The sequence below is a fragment of the Rattus rattus genome, chromosome 2, assembly GCF_011064425.1.
Source record: "Rattus rattus isolate New Zealand chromosome 2, Rrattus_CSIRO_v1, whole genome shotgun sequence".
Lineage (NCBI taxonomy): Eukaryota > Metazoa > Chordata > Mammalia > Rodentia > Muridae > Rattus > Rattus rattus.
Window position 1 is genome coordinate 143,770,831 of NC_046155.1, and position 23,669 is coordinate 143,794,499.

Sequence of the window (23,669 nt, forward strand, 5' to 3'; positions counted from 1 at the left end):
TCCTACTCCATTTATGACTTTAAAATACACCACTTACTCTTTTGTTTCTAGACAGTGGTATGGTAGTAAATTGCAGTATAGAAATGATGTTTAAATATATACTGTGACTAGAGAAAACCCAGACTCACTGTAGTACATTGTACTACTGTACTAAGCTTCTGTATAGATTCCATCGATCTTTTTCTTAGGCATTATGAATCTAAGTTATGTTAAATGGGTTGAAAAATTCCTAGAAAATTGGTATAGCACACTTCTGAACGAGGTCTAAACATTTATTTAGTGGTGTGTGTGTGTGTGTGTGTGTGTGTGTGTGTGTCTGACTTGAAGAAGTCATTTATTTTCTTCCACCATTGTAAATATGAGGGAGTGAACTTAAGTGTCAAGCAGCCTTATCCACTGACGTAGCTCACTGCTCTTTCTAGGCATATTTATGACAGTATTTCTAAAGGTCATTGGCATCAGATGAAAGAAATAAAGGAGAAAGACTGCCCCTGAACACTGATGGCACTGCTCATTTGGGGATTTGATGAGCAAAACCCAGAAGGGTGAAGCTGCCATACAAACAATACAAACAACCACCAAGCTGATTCCTCCATTTTTTTTAGAAAGTAATTTAATGCATTAAGGACAAAATAAAACATCCTTAGAAATTTTTTTTTCTTTTGGGTTTTTTAAGACAGGTTGTTGCTGTGTAGCCCAGGCTGGCCTGGAACTTTCCACCTTCTTGTCTCAGATTCCCAGGAGGATGTTGGGATTACAGGTGTTGGGATTGCCAAACCCAGATCCCTGCAACAATTAGAAAAAAATATTTTGAGAGCTTCCCAACTTTTCTAAAATACTATATTGCAAGCTGCTGACCTTAAAAGTTCAATCCAGAAAATTCCTTAGAGGCAGGTCCTGGTTTAGACAGCTTCCACTCTCTGAACAGAGTGGGTAGCCAGGGACCTCTGCAGGACTGGACTCAGGTCTGGGTGGCCAGGCTCTCAGAGCGGGGCTTGTGCTTGCAGCCAGGATACTGACTGTCAGGTCTGACCTCCTTACCCTGGTGCCTGCATCTCTCCTTCTCTAAGACCCACTCCTGGCTCTTCTTCACCAGGTCCCTCTCTGCCTTCTTTTGTGGAGTCTGCTCACTGATGAAAGTAGACTCGGAGGCCTGGTCTGCATCCTATTTCTCAGTCAGCCCCTTTGGCAGGGAGATAAAAGGCCCAGAAAACAGAGGTAGAACTTCTTTGCTTTGGCTCTGTTGGGGAAATTTACCACCACACTGACAGCGAAGCCTGCCCTCACGCCTGGCTTATGATCAGATCCAGCTGCTCCTAGTTCTCTGGGTACAGCTGTAGGACAGCTCGGGACCCACTGACAAGGGTACAGAGAAAGAAACAAATGGTAGTGGCACCTGGCAGGGATATCCGACTTCTTGTTTTCATTGCAGAGCCACTGCACAGCAGAGATGCTGATGAAGCCATCAGAAGAACCAGGTCTGAAAGGTACTCCCTGGCCCATGTTCCCAGCAGTAGGTCTCCCTGTGTCTCGGTTCAAGGCGGCATCCAACACGGCAGGACTGATGTCAATGCCCACCCAATAGTGTTCCTCTTCTGAGACATACTCTCCATTCAGTCCAGAAACCCGCAGTTGATGTCTAACAGTTACGAGGGCTGACCTTCTGGCAAACAGAAAAGCTCCAGTGCTCGCTCAGTCATCTTGGTCTGGATGTCAATCATCCGTGAGTTGCGAACGTATTTCCAGGCTTCATTCGGGTCATTAAACAGCTCTGGAAGTCCGCTGTGTTCGGGTGTCCGGCTACGAGATGCCATCTCTAAGGGATGGCAATACGCTGGGGCTCTTGATTCCTCTTAACTAGGTAAGTTTGTTCTCTCTCTCTCTGTGTCTCTCTCTGTCTCTCTCCCCTTCCCTCACTCCCTCCCTCCCTCCCTTTCTTTGAATCTGCAACGACTTAAGGACACCAGACTGCAGATCATTCAACATTCATTCATTCGTTTATTTATTGAGATAGGGTTTCACTATATAGTTCTTCTGACTGTCCTGAAATTGTAGACCCACTTCCACCTGGCTTTAACTTTTAGACGGTAGACTCAGACTATAGTGATTCTCTAGGGGCCCCTAGGCCTTCAGACCTAAACTGTGGGTGAGTCACTTGTCCTATTTTTCTGAATCTTCCAGCTTCTTAGACTGAGTAACACTGGTTTTCTGGACATCCCAGTCATTCTGGGACTATTCAGTCTTTGTATAATCTATTTTACCCTTTACTCTCCTTATAATTACATATAATTTCCAATTAGTTCTATTTCTTTTGATAACGGTAATACAGTATTCTAGTCACAAGGTATACAGTAAGTTAAATGACATCAGCACAATGAAAAATAAAAAATAAATAAGTAACAAAAACAACAAAAACCAGAATTTAGGGGTATATCAAAATGCAGGACTAGGATGTAGCTTAGTTGATTGGATATTTACCTAGCCTACATGTAACCACAGCACTAGAAAGGTAGAGGTAGAATAATTAAAGTCTAAAATCATTCTCAGCTATTGAGCTCAAGGGCAACATAGACTACATGACACAACACAAACAATAACTACTTGATAACTAATATATATATAGTTAATGACAAAATTATAGTTAAGGATTCGTAGAGCCTCCTCACATAATCTTTACTATTTGCATATGTGAAAATATCCATTGGAAAGTTTGAATATATTCTAATACCCATTTCATATTCAGAGGGATAGATTAAGGAAATCAGGAAACCTGTTTTTAAGCACGTATACCAAAATGGAAACTATGAATGTGTATATAAAATTTTAGTAAGATAATTACACCTCCATTAAATCAACTTTACAAAGGAAGGATGACAATGAAAACTCATCAGGATCTAATGCTTTACTTCCATATTCATGTTCTTCAGGCTAGTTGTCATGACTGCATCAACATAATGAAGGTAAGCCAAACACACTACTGTATATCCTTTTCCCACTCCGCATGTTAACATCATTTTCACAGATTGGAATTGACCAAAGGTGGGAATGCAATTAACAAATACCAAAACCCATATTTACTTCTTATGAAAAAGCCAGACTTAAGAGACAGGGAATATGCTAATAATACAGACCATGTTTAAAGTATATAGTGCCTAAGGCTGTTACCACTGTGAACAGAAGCGAAAAAAATGTTAAAATATTGATCCAGTAAAAACACCTCCCCCCATTTACCAAGGACTAATCTATCAAAAAAACTGAAAATGAATAAATGAAGTCTTAATATATATTGTTAGTGTACATCTATTTATTAATGAAAAGGACAGTAACAGGATTTGTCATCTGAAAATAGGCAGAATAACAAGTTTTAAAGACATACAGCTGGCAAATAAACACAAAAATATTCAGTATCATAAAACACCAAAAAAGCCAATAAATCTATACAATGTGTTATTACACAGCTATTAAGATGGCTCAAAACAAGCACATTAACCACACTAAGCACTAGCAAGAATGTTCATTTACTTTGCACATCAGTGGTTCTCAATGTGTGGGTCGTGACCCCTTTGGGAGTTAAATGACCCTTTCACAGATGTTACCTATGACCATAGGAAAACACAAATATTTACAAGTCATATCAGCAGCAAAATTATACTCGTGAAGTAGCAACAAAAATAATTATACAGTTGAGGGTTACCACAACATGAGAAACTATATTAAAGAACTGCAGCATCAGGAAGGTTAAGAACCACGGGTCTACACCAATCTACATCAGTTTGACACTTTCTTAAAAATGAAAGCATTCACATATACTAAGTTCCTGGCTCAAGAAGAATTAAAAAATGCTACGAGCACACTGAGTAATATGCTTATATCCATTTTAGCCTTAAACATAACAGCTCAAGAAAGGATTCAACCAAGACTCGAATGAATAGGTCAACAGATTGCTGTATAGTTAAAAAGCCAAACATGGTATAGCAGTATAAAGTTATTTAAAAAGCAGTAGTGATAAATGTCAAAATATTTATGACTTCCTAAAACACATTATATCTAACAAAAAAAAAAAAGAACTTTTGTTTTCCTTCACAAACTGCACTCTTGTAAACAAAATATAAGTTACTGAACACTTATAAGCCTGGGAACACAAGAAAGATTTTAACAGGGTATGAGGTAAGTCACAAAGATGAATTTTAAAAATTTCTGAAGGGTAAATCAGAGATGACTGCATTACACTAACATATCAATGAACTTTATAAAATGTGACTCAAAATACAAAGCTCAGAATTCCTACTTTCCGGAAACCAGAAGTCTTAGTAACCCCCATTTTGATTGAACTCTATCCTCATGGCATCCTTTGTTAATACAGGAAATACTGGCAGTGAAGTTTTGTCAATACCAGACTGCAAATGCAGCACCTGGATTGCAATTACAACAGCTACTTTCTAAGACTACAGGCTCTCCATCTCCTCATTTTCCTATCTCTATAACAAGGCTGGAGGTAAACAGCCAGGTCAGACTCCAATATCCCACAAAGGCATATTGTTTTTGACAATGACCTCCGCCATTGTACATTCACAGATCTTTCAGTCCTGTGAATACAGCAAAAGACAAAGATTGCTGGGTGCACTTTTACAAGAGCCATAAGCCATCTGGATGACTGAAGACTACACTATACCCATATTTTGTATGCCAAAGATGGTTTATACCTAACTCTGATCACCTCATAAGTGGTCATCTTATAGGCTGGTGCCTACGGAATAAATGCTATTGGGGCAAATTTTTTGTACATCCTTATGAGTTACCTCTCTCCATCATGGGCATTTTAAGGACATCCTCTGAGAAAAATAGAGCCAATTCATTCCATTCCCACAAGTACAGGAGCTTATCACAATAGCAGACCTCTTGAGATGACCACAGAAAGTTTCCAACTACATATTCATGTATATGAGTACATATTCAGTTGTTCATAAACTGTAATAATGAAGTTCCTGTAGCTTCTGATGTTGGCCTGGGAAGCAATAGAAATTTGCTTTCATCATTTTGCTGTCCCTGCAGAGGTAAACCAAGTTGAAACCATCTATAAAAGCTGTCCATCCTTCCCTAGAAGGATCAGTCTGTTTCCCAGCCTCCCCACTTAGTAAACTGCACTCTTAAGAGTAAAGGTAGCTTAAAGAATAAGGCATTTATCAGTGTACAAACCAGAGCAATGGGGAGAAGGCAGTGACCAACTGGTAACTGAAAGGCTGGAAACATTCACCTACCTGTCACATGACACGGATTAAAAACTACTTTTTTTAAAGCAGGTAAGTAAATTACAGACACCTTCAGCAGACAATAAATTTGATCTTCTTGGTGAAAGCTTAGTCATATCTACACTTTAATCCGTTAAAACTAGGGGACGAATTCTCCATAGATACTCCATTTAAGAGTTCTTCCAGGCAATCTGCACAGTTGGCTTTTCCTTACCATGATGGCGTGATCGTAGTACTCTGGTCACGTGGTAGAGAATGATGGCTTCTACCATAAACACTAGTACTGACAGAAATGGGAAGCATGTTGGCCAGTTCAGTATGGACAAACCAGCTCCTCAGCTTACGCATGCCTGAACTCCTGAGGAGTGTCACTCCCCTAGATGCTGGAAGGTCAAGCTCAGATAATAGTTGTATCCTTTGGAAAGGTTCTATAGTATCATGGTACTTCAAAACAAAACACAAAGAAAAGAAGAGGGCATTCCCTATAAATCTAAGGCTTTTCTCAAGTACGAATTTGGAGGAGCTAAATGATGTTAGGCCTCCTGTTGAAGGCTTATCCCCATTTGCTTCTTTCATGAGGTTTCTTAAGCGTTATGGCATTTTTGGTGATGAATGAGGCTAGAGCATTGGCTAAAAGAATTACCACATGTGTCACACTCGTAAGGCCTTTCTCCAGTGTGAACTACCTGATGCTGAATCAGGCCAGACTTTTGGCTAAAGGACTTTCCACACTGGTTACACTCATAGGGTCTTGCTCCTGTATGAATTCTGCGATGTTGAATAAGGATGGAGCTTTGACTGAAAGATTTCCCACACTCACTACACTTGTAAGGCCTTTCTCCAGTATGAACTCGCTGGTGTTTAATAAGGGTAGCTTTTTGGCTAAAGGATTTCCCACATTCTCTACATTCATACGGCTTTACTCCAGTGTGAATTCTCCGGTGTTGGTTAAGAATGGCACTTTGACTAAAGGAATTCCCACACTCATTACACTTGTAAGGCCTTTCTCCTGTGTGAACTCTCTGATGTTTAACAAGTGTAGCTTTTTGACTAAAGGATTTCCCACACTGGCTACACTCGTATGGTCTTGCTCCAGTATGAGTTTTCTGGTGATCAACAAGACTGGAGTTCTGTCTAAATAACTTCCCACATTCATTGCACTCATAAGGCCTTTCTCCAGTGTGTATTCTACGATGATCATTCAGGTGGGAGGTCTGGCTAAAGAATTTCCCACAATCTCTACACTCCCAAGGCCTTTCTCCAGTGTGGACTCTCTGATGCTGATCAAGGGAGTATTTGCCACGAAAGATCTTTCCGCATTTGCTGCACTCATAAAGCTTCTTCCCATTGGAGGCTTTTGGGTGGTGAGCAAATGTTTGCTTTTGACTGGAAAGCCTTTGACATTCTTCTGACATGTGACTTTCATGACTTGTTGCTTTCCTATCATCAGTGCTTTTCCTAGGCTTCTTAGTTTTGGGACAGACCTGAGACTTCAGAAGGTTCAGTATGTCTGGGAGGTCCTTTTCAACATCCCAACTAGGGAAGGACTTTGCTGACAAGAAGAATAGGTATGAAGCCTTGTCAGCATTCTTCTTCAAGGGTTTTCCTGTAGTATTAGGGTTTTGGTGCTGATCAACTTCTGAACTTGCTTCTATACTATGTTTCTGCCCAGGTAAACCAGGCATGCACAAAATGTCTTGCAGAATTGGGACACACTTTTCACAGAGGTGAGATTTTTGTGTGAATGGAACTGTCTCAGATCTCAAAACCTTTGACGCTCGTGTAGAAACCCTCTGCTCTTCATCTTCTGTTCTATGCCCACAACCTGAAAGAGAATTACTGATGAAATGCATGTTGATTATGCTCAGAGGAGGAAGCCCAAGCACATACACACTCCACACAATGTTTTCCCCAAAGACAAAGGGCTGGGTAGGAAGGATCTGCATGGAAACAAGAAGTCTCTAAAAAGAACAGAACTGGGAAGGCCTCACTGAATAAAGGCCAAGATGAACCACAAAGGGACAACCAATAACTTTTACCAATGGCCAAAAGTTACTAAAACACAGAGGTCATACATTCATCATGGATTAGCTTCCAAATTTCTAAAATTTACAACAGAGTATATAATATGTCATTTGCTGGTGCTAAGTGTAAGCTTTACAGGAGACAGGTTACACACAAGCCTCAGAACTCCAATAAAAAATATATAGCATGTGTTCAGAATCCTGTGTAAGGTAGTGATGGAAACAACAAAGGAACCACAGAAGAACAGTATATAGCACAGAAGACTAGACGTGGAGACTAGAAAGGGGTACCCAGGTGGCAGAGATCAGAGATAAAATTAGAAGACAGAACACTACCATGTCTGGGGAAGAGAATATGAAAATAAGGCTTGGTTGGTAGTACTTGCACCTAAATCAGTGGATACAGGATGTTTTGGAAGATGTCCTGGATGTTTTGCCTTCTTTTAGATGCCACTTATTGTCAGACCCTTCTGGGTCTCTTGCAGGGTTTGACCCCTGCTGAGTCCTGCTGAAGCACATGGAAGCATTTTGTTCCTAACAAAGGAGCAGTCCGGCCTGGTAAGGACACACCTGGGTGGTGGTCAATTTGTTCCTGCCTTTTGTCTTCTCAGCCTTTGTCTTTGAGATTTAGGCTGGTCTTCCTGGATTTCTCCTAGTTAATTCAGGGCAGTAGTTGGTCTTTTGTTACCGAAGTCTAGAGCCAGGGTTTCCCACTGTGCTTCCCAGATATTTTCTACCTGGTGAACTTGGGGTATATATTTGGTGAATAAAGCTACAGGAGCCCCTTCCTCTTCTGGCTTGACACAAATAACCTGTGTGTGTGTGTTTCTTTAATCCCGCAGGCTTTCGCCCAATTCTCAGTACCATGTCGGTGAAGGCATGGGGCATCGACAACTTATTATACCCAGGCCTGCTATGAAGTCATTGTGGCTTTTCAAAAGAACCAGATTTCAAACTTGATGTCATTACATGACGTCATGAAATGCTATTACTACACATGACATCATGATACAAGGTCCACAAGGAAGAAAAAATATAAAAAGTGTTTAGCAAGAGTATCTCACAAAAGATCACTCTAGATCCCAGGAAGGAAACATTAGTTTCAAAATATCCAAAATCAGTGTCTAGCAAGAACAATCCATGGCTCCAAAAACTGAAGCCATGCCACATGCAGCCACAAAAAAGCAAGCTGGTCATTGCTAAGCACTTGTTATGCAAAGTGCCATGATTGTAGACACAGCTAGTGGCAAGACAAGCAAGATGACACCCATTAATTAGGATGACCACAAGGTACCCATCTCCCATACAATGAGAAGCTGCTATGAGGGCTACTTTGAGATCTACTTGAGGAAGTAGACACAGTTCAACACTATCACATATAAGATATATACCCAAAATATGCAGAAATTAACAGCTCTCAAAGTCTAGTATGGAAAAGATCATTCTGCCTATAGGGACAAAGAGATTACAGGGTCTGAGGATACTAAGAACGTGTGGAAGTCTTACCCTGGGAGTTTATAAGTGCAAAGTTCTGCAGCATAACACTGAGGTACAAGAGCTTCTGAGTCTCATCAAGAAGGCTCCATTCTTCATGCGAGAAGCTAATGGCCACATCTTGAAATGTCACAGAGCCCTGCCATAATAGGGACAGTTTATTCCATAGTTAACTTCACCCCCATGTTGCCAAGAATACCAACATACTTATCTATCTCACTTCTCCCTCCTCCCCACATTCCTACCTGAAAGCAATACCAAGCCCCATTGCCTCTGGTAACCATTATATTCCAATAGTTCCCGTATTGGTGTCCTAGCACCAATAGCAAATAGAATGATATATCTAAACTGGTATGTAAGGCTATACCTATCCTTGGCAGACTATTTCTCAGGGGTCATCCTGATGATCCCTCTTAGATACAATCAGATGAGTTCACCCTTCACCTTTTTATCCTCAAAGTTAAGGGTCTAGCTTTTAAAAAAATCACCTATCTTTTAAACTCCTTCTCCATATCTTAGCCATATCGCTATCTTCCCTACATATTTAACACACAGCATTCAGAGAGCAATAGGCAAATATAAAACAAGATCAAGCAATACTCTAAACCCCCAATAGCCCCGACTGTTAAAAGCAGTCCAGGATCCTGCTTCAAAGACCATTTGTTCTTTGCTTCAATCTTAGCTACCCAGAATCACCTGCAGTCTGCCACACACTTGTCTTCTATTTCTGCTGATCTTCAACGTGCCCTCAACTGTCACAGCCTTACATTTGCTCTTAATCATTTCTACTCGGTGGTTCAAAACCTCATGGGCTCTGCACACCATGGTCAGTAAACTCACAGATACAGATTTGCGTACCTCAACTCACCCATGTGCCTGAATGAAACTTCACAAAAGTCATAGGATCACAAGAAAATGTTCATAAACCTGACGGCATGGTGAATATGCTCAGTGCTGTAGTTCAGGTGCTCCTACAAACTCCGATCAACTAGGTGGCTTACAAACAACAGATCTAAAGACTTTAAGTCTGATGTAAAGGAGCCATTAGTGGCAGTCTCTGGTGAAGGTATAGAGCACTGACTGCTTTTGATAGCCTCATAAGGACGAAGGAGCACTAACTAGTTTTCTGGCATCTTGTTCCAAGGGTACTCACTAATCCCACCTAACTTAATCTAAATCTCTCAAAGGCCACACAGAATAGTACTCAACAAGTTACATTTGAAAAAAACAAAAACATTCAGTTCTAACCACCGGACACCTACTTAGTATTGCTGACTTCCTTATTGCCCTAAGCCTTGGAAACTTTGATCATCCTCTTGCTCATGTCCATCTAGGACTAGTTCTCTCATAACTGTGTTTCTAATGCCTATCACTTCCACCTAGATGCCCAAGACTCAATCATTGTTCCACCTTTCCTGAATAGCTAATAGTATTACTATTATGAGAAACAGAACTACCCCTAAATGGGTCACAACTCAAAAGGTTGAAAATCACTGCTTTAGGCGTTTAAATCTGGAAGGATGGAAACACCATCAAATGTAATGTAAAGTTGGTAATCAGGTTCATTTCCATATAGAATAAATTTTAACTCCTTTTGGCTACTTCTAAGGACTTTCAAAATCAACGAAGGAAAACAAAAGTGCTGGTCAATATTTATCCAAAAATGTAGCATTTTTTTTGGATATTATCTATCTTAAACTTCCTCTCAAATAAGGCCACCCACTTCATGACATATTCCTTCATTGGTTGTGACCCATTTGGGGTTAAAGACCCTTTCATTGGGAATGCCTAGGACCACAGGAAAACACAGGTATTTATGTTCCAATTCATAAAAGTAGCAAAAGCATAGTTATGGAGTAGCAATGAAAATACTTTTATGGTTGATGGTCACTGCAACATGAGAAACTATATTAAAGGGTGGCAGCAGCATTAGAACGGTGGAGAATCACTGTCCTAGAGCCTGAATAGATATTATCTTCCCCTCTTTAAAATCTGAAACTCTAAGCAGCTCTAATTTCGAAACTAATCTAGACTTCCACCATTCCCTCAAACTTCATCCTGGTCTAGTCACTGTTAACTCTACTGAACTAATATAGCAGGTTACCCCATGGTCTTAGTGCCTTCCTCACAAAAACCAGGTTCTCCACACTATAAAAACATGGAGGCTTATGTAACTAACATTAGATCACCTCCTTCCTCTTCTCCTTTCCTTTCCCTAAATGTTAAATTACTCTCATCACTCTAAAGCAGAACACTGAGATTCATTCCAGATTCGAATCTTGCCCTGCTGCTTTCAATTCACCCAGAAGAAAACATTTGGGGTTCTAGGAACCACACCACGTGAGACTCATTTCCAATCATTTACATATACCAATGCCTGGGTCAACCTTACATAGCACATTCTATTGTTTGTTACCAAAGGGAACTACTCCAACCTTCAGTTTCTTAAGGGTCCTTTAGATCAAGACAAATGTCTCAGTGACAGCCTGAGACATATTCTCCTCACCTGCATGAGGGCCATATCCACTTCTGCAGTTGTGGATACCTGTGAGATGAGAGATGTCATGAATGACGGCAGGGATCCAAAGCTTTAGGTTTTCATACCCTCTCCCAACCAGGAGCAAGTGACATAGGGATGTCCTCATTACATAAGATCCTCCTCAGTGCTGGTACTTATTCATGGGCACTTGAACAATGACTCAATTGGCCTGTGATATATCTCCATCCACCCACAGGTTGGAAAACACTAGGGCGGCCCAAAAGTAGCTGAGGTGAGAACATACATACATACATACATACATACATACATACATACATACACATACACACACACACACACACACACACACACACACACACACAAATATATATATTCAGACTCAAGTCTGTGTAGTTTTCCCGTAGCACAAATTCCTGTCATGGGAATAAACGGTACAACACTTCATCTCATTATTACGGGCCAAAATATTCCACCTTTCAGCGTCGCTTCAAGAAATTACACACACTATGGCACTGGCTGTCCCACTCTGTATTTCTCACTGTAGCTTTGCAAAATAGGAAACCCGATTCACGAACTCCTATTAATGCAGGGATTTTGGGAGAAGAGACTTAAGTGAACTCCTTAACTCCGACTTTGAAGGTAAGTGGTGAGGGAAAGGAAGCCCCAGATGTCGCATTACTTACCTAAGCCTGGTGCATGAGCCTACGCACAGTCATCCAAGTAGGCGAGCGCAGACGACGGGGAGATGGGGACCGGGGACCTGGACAATACCGCCACTGTCCGTGTAGTCCCTTAGAACCGCTCCTTGAGACTCTTCATCCCCTACCTCTGGACAAAGGGATCTTGCACATGATCTGAAAGGAGGGACCCAAAAACCGCTAAAATGAGCGCCACAGAGAGCAGCCGGAAACCCCGCCCCATCCCTCCATCCAAACCTGAAGATCGTACTATCCTAAATGCTCATTGGCTCATGTTCTTCTCGCCGTAAATAGCGCATTCTGGGTAACGTAGTTCCTACAAATGAGTCCGGGTGGGGAAGCTCTGCAACATCATCACCTGGAACAAAGACCGAGAGGGATGGATGCTGGGAAATGTCATGGACGCTAGCAAACAACCCTTTTCCATCTGAAGTCCTCGACCCTAGTCTTGAGCTACCCCAGTTGTCCAACCTGGGACAAAAGAATACAAGGATGCTAAACTGCAGGTCAAAAAAGGCTGTGGTAGTTATATAGATAAACTCAAGACAGAGGACGCAGTAATGCTTCTCCATTTGTACCCAAATGCTGGGCAGACACCCTGATGGGAGAGCCCATGCCTAACGTCTTGAACTACGTTAGGGCACTTGGCCTCCTGGTTCACTGTTGGAAAACACTTGCGGGGAGATGTATCTAAATCTGTTTTGACTCCTACATTTCCCTGTTGTCTGTTTAGATCCCACTCCCTTGGCATTCTAACACCTCCCCTGTCTTTCACGGTACTTGACTTGCCCTTTCTTCAGTGTTGTCCTAAGATCACACACAGATCTCACACATATCTCAAAATTTCAAATATTCACACACAGATCTCAAAACTTCAAATCTATCCAGTAGCTATAGAGAGTTGGCTGAAAAGCCTGGAATATCAATGAGAGGCAGAAATTGCCACTCCAGAAAAATAAATAAATAAATAAATAAATAAATAAATAAATAAATAAATCAGGATCTGTGTGAGGCCCGCAAGTTCTGCAACTCTCCCTCTCCTGAGGGCACAGTCCTTTGGAAACAGTCCCTGGCACATAAGGAAGTAGAGAGTCATAGTCATCAACTGGTCCTAAACTAATGTTAAATGTTACTATGGTCCCCAACTACAACAAGACAAAGTTGAACAGAGTTTAAGCAAATCTTAAACTCTTAGCATGTGAAGTTTTGTGTTTCTCTATATTTGTGTATTTGGCATCCATCAATCTCAGGACCAGACAGCTGAAGTAGTAACTCATGCTGATGTACACCATTCAATTACTGCAAAAGATTTCAGAGGTAAGAGGATCATTAGTTCTGGGCTAGCACGGCTACATAGCATGAATCAAACTAAAATATCAACAAATACCAACAGGGAAAGCCAAGTCAACAGTTTGGAGAATGCTTTTCAGAAGATACTCAGTTGTCTAAACTTCCAGGCAGCTAGACTCTCGGCTTCTTTTAGGAAACTGGTCTGGTCTCAGTCTTCTTTGCAGCGTGGTTTACTTCTCTTAGGAAACATATGCCTAGCAAATCTCCTCAAGTTCCTGGACTTTCTGAAGCTATTTTGCATTGTCTTAACTGCCTGCTTAAGGATAGAATGTTTCAATCTCACAGTGAACAGTCATACAACAAAGCTATAGTTACATTATTATACATTTTAGGGAGACTGTAGAACTAAATGAAGGCGGAGTCACTAGACTTGTGAGTTGTCCCAACAGGCAGAAGCCACTTGTTTTGTTGTAAAGCTCTCCCACTTCCTGTTTACCACATATTTCATTTCCTACCAGGTATCACATCTGGCTCTTACTAAGCCTGAGGAACACCAGGTGAATCAACACACATGAGGACATGTATCTCCTCATATGGCAGGTGGAAACTTGCCCTTTATAATGTCAGCCCCTAAACAGGTGTGTGTAAGAGCTGTCATTAGAAGTGGAGAAAAGGGCTGGAGAGATGGCTCAGTGGTTAAGAGCACTGACTGTTCTTCCAGAGGTCCTGAGTTCAATTCCCAGGAACTGAATGGTGGCTCACAAATATCTGGGATCTGGTGCTCTCTTCTGATATGTTTGAAGTCAACTACTGTGTGCTTATATATAATAAATAAATAATTCTTTTAAAAAAAGAAAAAAGAAAAGTGGAGAAAAAAGAAACCCTCTTCAGTGATCTGGTTTCTCCAAAATGGAGCTATGAAGGCCACAAAGTCCTACGTGGTGCCTAGGCCTTAGGTAGGAAAACAAACTAGATAAAAGAAATAATGAAAACTACTTTCAGCTCTCCTGTTCGTACAAGACAAAGTGAGATTCCCACAAAAGCTATTATTGATCTATGCAGAGGCCAAATTTGTCTCCTCCCACTGAGAATTGTAACCAGATTTCCAATGACTACAGGTAGACTCAACAGTAAAATATTTGTTGGTGTGTAGACTAGATGTCGGTAGTCACCAGGTTGTAAATGGAACGCTGGAAAAAATAACCACAAGGTCAGTGTGAGATTGATTTCTATGAGGAAGAAAAAGGCATTGCTGGAAGTTATCAGCTAATTGAACACTAGGTCCTACTAGTTAAAAACTATGACAGATAGGTTTCAATTAGTCAGAAAAGAAACCACTCCTGCTCTGCTCGGGATTTCCTCTGTGGAACATTCAAATGTTTGCCCTTCCTTAGCATGTTGAGATGACTAAAGAGCAATAAACAAGCTGATAGAGGAAGATGGTCTTTACCAGGGAACATGGCATGAGTTTAACTCCGATAAGGGCCGGAATCACACCTGCACATATGGAGCAATTCTTGTAAGCAGTACCCATGCCTGAACTGGTAAGGAATACAAAAGCCATGGATGTTTATAAACATAAGGTTCACCTTCAGGTAAGTAGTTCCATTATAAAAGTTAATACTGGAAAAACAACATCAATAACAACGAAACAGAACATTCCCTGCAGGGCTACATCTTCTTGAGCACAGTATAAACTTCCACAAGCTAGCCTTTAAACCTGGAACTGATGCTCTTATGCATGTTATTTGCATAAGGCATTTTCATTGTGTGAAATTTTTCGGTGGAGAAAGAGAGTGGACTACTGAGGAAATGATTTCCCACATCTGCCACAGTGATATGGCCTTTCTCCAGTGTGAACTACCTGGTGTTGAAAGAGTTGAAACTTTTGGACAAAAGGCTTACCACACTGGCCACATTTATAAGGCTTTAATCCAGTGTGAAGTTTCTGGTGTTGCATAAGACCATTGGTTTCGTGAGAAAAAAAAAATCCCACATTACTTGCACTCAAATGGCTTCTCCCCAGTGTGAGATCTCTGGTGTCAAACAAGCTTAGATTTGTAAATAAATGCTTTGCCACAATCCCTACACACATGAGGCTTTCCTGCAGTGTGAGGTTTCTGATGTTTGTTTGGAGTGCCTCTTTTGCTAGAGAATTTCCCATTCTCGTGATACCCATAAGGCCTGGCTCCAGTGTGAATCATCCTATGTTCAAGCTCTGTGTAAAGAACTTCCCACATTCATCACATTCATAATGCTTTTCAGCGGTATGAATTCTCTGGTGCCAAACAAGAGTTGATTGCACCCAAAGGACTTCCCACATTCATCACACTCATGAGGCCTTTCTCCAGTGTGAATTCTGAGGTGTTCAGTAAGGTTAGAAATGTGCCTAAAAGATTTTCCACATGCATCACACACACAGGGTTTTTCCCCCATGTGAACCCTGTAATGTTCAATGAGGGTATCTCTTTGGGTAAATGGTTTCACACATTCTCCACACCCATAAGGCCTTTCACCCGTGTGAATTCTGAGATATTTTTTTTAGGTGGGAAGTTTGGCTAAAAGACTTTCCGCATTCACTGCACTATTAAGACCTTTCTCTATGGTGGACTTTATAGGTGGAGTAGGAGAGTCTTTGGAATGGTGGACTTTCCCACATTTGGTAGATTCAGAATGTCTTTTTCCATCATTAGTTTTTGGGTGGTGATCCTGAATGGGTTTATGGCTGGCAGCTTCTCTGAGTACACCCTGCTTAGAATGCCTTGCTTTAGTTTGAAAGTGCTCTACACATTCAATGAATAGGTTTGGTTGCTTACAAGTGGGGATAGTCGTTGGAAGAATATTGTCTAATGCAGCTGGGAGATTCTCTCTGATTTCTTCAGAGGGAAAGGGCTTTTATGACTCACGGATTCTATAGTACTTGCCCTGTGAGGATGTATCCTAGTCTTTTTGAAGGAGTTTTCTGAGCTAGGATGATTCCAGTCCTGGGGAAGGTTTGACCATGTACCGATCCGCCTAAGTTGATTGACCAGATGCAAAATACCTTTTAAGACTAGCACATATATGTACACAGGTTAGACAGTTACTTAGTTGGACTTGCTTTTGGAGTCCTGACCAGTGGCAATCCTTCTACAGATACCTGATCAAAAGGTAGCTTTCCATAATCCATTTCTCGCCAGCAATCTGAAAACAGAGAAATTACTATAAAACAAATATTTATTAAGATAAAGGAGTATTGATCATTTAAAAGATATTTTCACAAAGTTATTTACCTATATATTTTATTACTTTTTATATTACTTTCTGGATAAGTTCTCATATATCCCATATATCCCATGTTAACTTCAACACTGATATAGTCACATATTATGACGAATCCTCCCTCAACAGATATTTACCAGCTTTCTCAGTGTATTAGTGATCAAACCCACAGCTTCATGCTTGCTGGCCAAATGTTTACAACTAAGCTATACCCACAGTCCTATAGATAATGTAATTTTTTTTCATTTTTTACTCCCCCACCCCATGGTGCCAAGAATCACCCCAGAGCAGCAGTCCTCAACCTGTAGATTGTGACCATTTTGGGGGACAAATATCAGATATCCTGCATATCAGATATTTACATTACAATTCTTAACAGTACAAAAGTTACAGTTGTCAAGAATCAACAAGTAATTTTGGAGTGGGGAGTCTCTACAGCATGAGAAACTGATTTAAAGGGTCACAGCATTAGTTGAGTTGAGAACCACTGTCCTGGGGCTTTACATATCTTAGGTCAAGTACCACTGAGCAATATAACCAAGGGTTTTCTTTTAGGTATCTTCAGAAACTTGCCTAAAAGCAAGGCATGATGGTATATGTCTGCTATCCTACTTATCTTGGAGACTGATGCCGGAGAACTCTTTTAGCTAAGGTGTTCAGGCTTAGCCTGAGCAACACAGGAAGACTGGTGACTTGGATTTTCTTTTTTAAAATTCTGCTGTCAGCAGAGAGGTTTTCTGCCTCTAGGCAAGGCAATTCTTAAGAGATGACAAAAGGCATCACTAGAACTATAGGATTTATATGCAGTGAAACCAGTCAAGAGCCCATATTTTCTATGTTATTATTTTCTGTCTCTTAGACACTTCAAGATGTAATATTCCTTCCCTTAATCATCGTGAGTTCAGGTAAAAGATACGTGAGGCCAACTGGCCCACAAACCTGCAGTGATTATTTAAATTGATCAATACTAAACTGATTACCAGGTTCTGCTTTTCAGGAGGCAACTCTAATGGTGGTTATAACTTAATGTTTCCCGTCAACTCTCACTTTTGCCTCCAAATCACTAGGTACTTCTCACATGATCACCCACTATCTTACATCAGTGTTACTAAGCTCTCTGTATAATTATTACTCAGTCACCTCCACAGGTAGAATCCTCCAGGTACACTTCAAACAAGATTTAAAAAGTCTCATGACTCACATCTCAAGGATTGAGGCCACAGTGTGCTTTAGTGAAGAAGAGGGAAGTAGATTCATGGGAAGGGACTGCCAGGGAATGTTAGGTCAATATCACAAAATGTGGAGACTTCATGAGACAAAGGACATGAGGTTCAATTATATCACATACATGAGATGCAACTTATTCTTCAGTCAACAGCACTCGGTAAGTAAGACCTTATTGTCTAGAGACATAGGACTTAGGTATTGAAGGTTACTGATGCTCAGAGACAGGAAAATCCAAGTAAACCTAAGGACAATCTCCATTATGTTCAAGGAATATTAAACATCTATGGATACCTCAAGTGTAAATATATGAGTAGTGGAAAATGCCACACAGCAGGTAGTACAGAGCAACAGGAAACAAGTCTCCCTTTTTGACTGGACAACTCATCAAGGTCCTCTGTGATTGCACCTCACTGTAAAGCATCCAGAGCTATCCCCAGGCTCCTCGCCAGAAATCTGCACAGAACCATCTTGAAGCAAATCCTAAGAGAAAGACAAGCAGGGTAGATGAGCCTCCGGGATTGGCCCAAAAGACTCAGCTTATAAAATGCCCAGGATGGAAGATGATATAATTGAAGGAAGTATTGGCAACATGTTGTTATCTTGAGTAAATAAATATCAACCATGCCAATGCCTGTCATTTCCAACTGCAGCAGTCATAAAGAGTTAGCATTTACAAAGAGGAAAAGAAATGCTCTTGTACAGTCCCACATATCTAGGTTACAGTAACCACAAAATGAAGTATATAAACAAGAAGAGTCTTATTTTAGTGATCAGGGTTGCTAAGGCCCAGACTAGTCTGAGTACTGTTTGGGTTAGGGCACATAACTAATTCCTACATAAGTAAGAATACAGTGGAGAAGTTAACGGAACCCAACATTATGCTCTGGAAATTGCAAAGCTTTCTCTATGGGAAAAACAAACAAGTACAGACAAGTTCAAGGATGGGCTGGGTGGGTATGGTGTCTTACCCAATGAAGTTACAAGTGCAAAGTAAAGTTCTCCAGCATCACACAGTTGCTTCTGAGACTTATTGAGGAGCCTCCACTCCTCCCTGGAGAATAAGATGGCAACATCCTTAAAGGTGACAAAGTCCTGTCATGATATGAGCAGAGTTTTCCATTATCACCTCTTAGGATCCAATGTTCAACACATAATCCCCAAAGTCATTCTTCCCCTGAATACACTTTCCTAGTCCCCACCAGGGGAGATCACTGGTGACACTAATTCCCACTCTCATAATGGTTCTTGTTGTGATCCAGAAGTCACCGCACAAATGAACACTGATCTCATTCAGACAGAAATAGTTTATTGATCATATACCCCAAAATCAGGGTCACAAACCCAACTTGAGAGCTAGTTGTGAGCTTAAGTTAAAACCTTACAGGCTTTTAAACCTAAACTAAACAAACAAGTGTGTTAAGTTATTCCATCAATGTGGGCTTAGGGAAAAGGGATTTCCCTAGAATATTATCTTTGTTGTACACTTATCCTGCTCCCATTGGTTAGGACATTCAACTGTGGTAGGGAACTTACCTTGCCTAACATTCATTTGTCAACCAGGATATGACTTGTCTAACATTCATGTCTTAACTTGCCAACAAGGATTCCAGTTATCCATGTACATGTCTCTTTCTGCAAATAGGATGTCAGTTACCAGGGAGGCCTTGGGAACTTAAACTTTACTGACCCCCAACTCAAAATGTAAGTCTTACTCCAAATACTTTCTTATATTGGTGCAGGTGTCTCTTATGTTGGGGTCTATTCCAGGAACAGCTTATAAAATAAATACCATAAAAGTGTATACAGAGGTGCAGGAAGTCCTGTTGGGTGGTTTGTTCAGGTCCAAGCTTATTGTGGATAACTATACAAAACAGTTCTACTGACTTCTATTGTGATTGGTTTCCAAGGGCACAGAACATAATAGACTATGTAATCAACTTGGGCAGGGTAAAAAGCACTACTGTCCCATCTCCTCCTCTGCCTTCTCCCACCAATAGCTACAAGGTAAACATATGATTCAACTGAGGACCTGGCTCCTTGGTATAAAGTCTAAGTCAAACTGAATCAGGTAGTGTGGAATTATTTCAAAGGATTTCTCTAAAGGCTTGCCCCAATAATGTGCAGGACAGCTATAACTATCTCTTCCCACTGTCCTCCCAGCTCCTTTTTATTATTTTAACAGGTTATAATTGTTATAAAATTGAACTGTTACAAAGTGTTTACTGAAATATTTTGCTTGTATTAATGCTTTATAGCTCACTTTTGTATTGAAAAACTTAAACACAAATGATTGTGAAGAAACTGCCAATACCTGATTCTGTCCCCTATGTTTCTACTCTATCATATACTTAAGTACCTTTGACACCATGGAAAAAATTTCTAACATTCAGAACTGATAACAGGAAGAAGAAAAAAAATTTTCTGAGAATCAAATGTTTCCCCTCATAGTGGACTACTAAGCACATTCTCGGTGTATGTGGCGTGCTAGATGGATATCTTTGGCATAATTGTTACCCGTTTGGCATGGACAGCACACAAGTTGGTTGGTATCTTAAAAGGCCAAGCAGATAGGCCCCTCTTGCCTGCTGCAAAGCACCAATAGCTGTAATCTGGAAGTACAGATCCGTTTTGAAATCCTGAGCAATTTCTCACACCAGATGCTGAAAGAAGAGCATTGAAAGAAAAATCAGTTAATCAGTGGACTTTTTTTTTCTTTTTCTTTTTTCATCTTTATTAACTTGGGTATTTCTTATTTACATTTTGATTGTTATTCTCCTTCCTGGTATCCAGGCCAACATCCCCCTAACCCCTCCCCCTCCCATTCTCTATGGGTGCTCCCCTCCCCAACCTCCCCCCATTACTGTCCTTACCCCCAACAATCGCATTCACTGAGGGTTCAGTATTGGCAGGACCAAGGGCTTCCTCTTCCACTGGTGCTCTTACTAGGCTATTCATTGCTACCTATGAGGTTGGAGCCCAGGGTCAGTCCATATATAGTCTTTGGGTAGTGGCTTAGTCCCTGGAAGATCTGGTTGGTTGGCATTGTTGTTCATATAGGGTCTCAAGCCCCTTCAAGCTCTTTCATTCCTTTCTCTGATTCCTTCAAAGGGGTTCCCGTTCTCAGTTCAGGGTTTAATGATGTCATTCGCCTATGTATTTGCTGTATTCTGGCTGTGTCTCTCAGGAGAGATCTATATCCAGTTCCTGTCGGCCTGCACTTCTTTGCTTCATCCATTTTATCTAGTTTGGTGGCTGTATATGTATGGGCCACATGTGGGGCAGGCTGTGAATGGGTGTTTCTTCTGCCTCTGTTCTAATCTTTGCCTCCCTATTCCCTCCTAACGGTATTCTTGTTCCCCTTTCAAAGAAGGAGTGAAGCATTTGCACTTTGGTCATCCTTCTTGAGTTTCATGTGTTCTGTGCATCTAGGGTAATTAGAGCATCTGGGCTAATATCCACTTATCAATGAGTGCATTCCATGTGTGCTTTTCTGTGATCAGATCACCTCATTCAGGATGATATTTTCTAGTTCCATCCATTTACCTATGAATTTCATAAAGTCATTGTTTTTGATAGCTGAGTAATATTCCATTGTGTAGATATACCACATTTTCTGTATCCATTCCTCTGGTGAAGGGCATCTGGGTTCTTCCCAGCTTCTGGCTATTATAAATAAGGCAGCTATGAACATAGCAGAGAATGTGTCTTTGTTATATGTTGGGGCAACTTTTGAGTATATGCCCGAGAGGTATAGCTGTGTCCTCAGGTAGTTCAATGTCCAGTTTTCTGAGGAACATCCAGACTGATTTCCAGAACGGTTGTACCAGTCTGCAATCCCACCAACAATGGAGGAGTGTTCCTCTTTCTCCACATGCTCGCCAGCATTTGCTGTCACCTGAATTTTTGATCTTAGCCATTCTCACTGGTGTGAGGTGAAATCTCATGGTTGTTTTGATTTGCATTTCCCTTATGACTAAAGATGTTGAACATTTCTTTAGGTGTTTCTCAGCCATTCGGCATTCCTCACCTGTGAATTCTTTGTTTAGCTCTGAACCCCATTTTTTTTTATTAACTTGATTATTTCTTATTTACATTTCGAATGTTATTCCCTTTCCCGGTTTCCAGGCAAACATCCCCCTAATCCCTCCCCCTCCCCTTCTTTATGGGTGTTCCCCTCCCCAACCTCCCCCCAACAATCACGTTCACTGGGGGTTCAGTCTTAGCAGGACCAAGGGCTTCCCCTTCCACTGGTGATCTTACCAGGATTGAATCCCATTTTTTAATAGGGTTATTTGTCTCCCTGTGGTCTGACTTCTTGAGTTCTTTGTATATTTTGAATATAAGCCCTCTATCAGCTGTAGGATTGGTAAAGATCTTTTCTCAATCTGTTGGTTGCCATTTTGTCCTAACAACAGTGTCCTTTGCCTTACAGAGGCTTTGCAGTTTTATGAGATCCCATTTATCGATTCTTGATCTTAGAGCATAAGCCATTGGTGTTTTGTTCAGGAAATTTTCTCCAGTGTCCATGTGTTCGAGATGCTTTCCCACTTTTTCGTCTATTAATTTGAGTGTATCTAGTTTGATGTGGAGGTCCTTGATCCACTTGGACTTAAGCTTTGTATAGGGTGATGAGCATGGATCGATCTGCATTCTTCTACATGTTGACCTTCACTTGAACCAGCACCATTTGCTGAAAATGCTATCTTTTTTCCATTGGGTGGTTTTGTCAAATTCAAGTGACCATAGGTGTGTAGATTCCTTTCTGGGTCTTCAATTCTATTCCAATGGCCTATCTGTCTGTCTCTGTACCAATACCATGCAGTTTTTATCACTACTGCTCTGTAATACTGCTTGAGTTCACGGATAATGATTCCCCCAGAAGTCCTTTTATTGTTGAGGATAGTTTTAGCTATCCTGGGTTTTTTGTTATTCCAGATGAATTTGAAAATTGTTCTGTCTAACTCTCTGAAGAATTGGATTGGTATTTTGATGGGGATTGCATTGAACCTGTAGATCGGTTTTGGTAAAATGGCCATTTTTACTATGTTGATCCTGCCAATCCATGAGCATGGGAGATCTTTCCATTTTATGGGATCTTCTTAAATTTCTTTCTTCAGAGGTTTTTTGAAGTTCTTATCATACAGATCTTTCACTTGCTTAGTTAAAGTCACACCAAGGTATTTTATATTATTTGGGACTATTATGAAGGGTGTTGTTTCCCTAATTTCTTTCTCGGCTTGTTTCTCTTTTGTGTAGAGGAAGGCTACTGATTTATTTGAGTTAATTTTATACCCAGCCATTTTACTGAAGCTGTTTATCAGCTTTAGTAGTTCTCTGGTGGAACTTTTGGGATCACTTAAATATACTATCATATCATCTGAAAATAGTGACACTTTGACCTTTTCTTTTCCAAACTGTATCCCCTTGATATCCTTTTGTTGTCTAGCTCTGGATAGAACTTCAAGAACTATATTGAACAAGTAGGGAGAGAGTGGGCACCTTGTCTAGTCCCTGATTTTAGTGGGATTGCTTCAATTTTCTCTACATTTAGTTTAATGTTAGCGACTGGTTTGCTGTATATGGCTTTTACTATGTTTAGATATGGGCCTTGAATTCCTATTCTTTCCAGGACTTTTATCATGAAGGGGTGTTGAATTTTTCAAATGCTTTCTCAGCATCTAATGAAATGATCATGTGGTTTTGTTCTTTCAGTTTGTTTATATAATGGATCACGTTGATGGTTTTCCATATATTAAACCATCCCTGCATGCCTGGGAAGAAGCCTACTTGATCATAGTGGATGATTGTTTTGATGTGCTCTTGGATTCAGTTTGCCAGAATTTTATTGAAAATTTTTGCTTCTTAGAATTTAATGAAAATGAAGATACAACGTACTCAAACTTATGGGACACAATGAAAGCTATGC

At 40.6% G+C, this 23,669-nt stretch overlaps 1 protein-coding gene and 1 pseudogene across 1 annotated transcript; both read right to left on the bottom strand.

The window, feature by feature from the left end:
* Positions 1 to 945: 945 nt before the first annotated feature.
* LOC116892053 lies at positions 946 to 1,864 on the bottom strand (annotated as a pseudogene).
* Positions 1,865 to 3,284: 1,420 nt separating this feature from the next.
* LOC116892050 (zinc finger protein interacting with ribonucleoprotein K) lies at positions 3,285 to 11,573 on the bottom strand. The gene is made up of 3 exons (XM_032893521.1): positions 11,274 to 11,573; positions 8,780 to 8,906; positions 3,285 to 7,074 (listed from the first exon to the last, which is right to left on the bottom strand). Exons 1-3 carry the CDS (start codon positions 11,331 to 11,333, stop codon positions 5,834 to 5,836), a joined length of 1,428 nt encoding a protein of 475 aa, XP_032749412.1. The 5' UTR covers positions 11,334 to 11,573; the 3' UTR covers positions 3,285 to 5,833.
* Between the last annotated feature and the right edge of the window lie 12,096 nt (positions 11,574 to 23,669).

What these genes read in the sequence shown, in the direction of transcription:
- LOC116892050 (XM_032893521.1), bottom strand. Translation starts at nt 11,333, where the DNA reads ATGACATCTCTCATCTCACAGGTATCCACAACTGCAGAAGTGGATATG. An exon ending in TGGATATGGCCCTCATGCAG is followed by an intron (nt 8,907 to 11,273) that starts GTGAGGAGAATA and finishes CTATTATGGCAG; the next exon opens with GGCTCTGTGACATTTCAAGA. An exon ending in TGCACTTATAAACTCCCAGG is followed by an intron (nt 7,075 to 8,779) that starts GTAAGACTTCCA and finishes ATTCTCTTTCAG; the next exon opens with GTTGTGGGCATAGAACAGAA.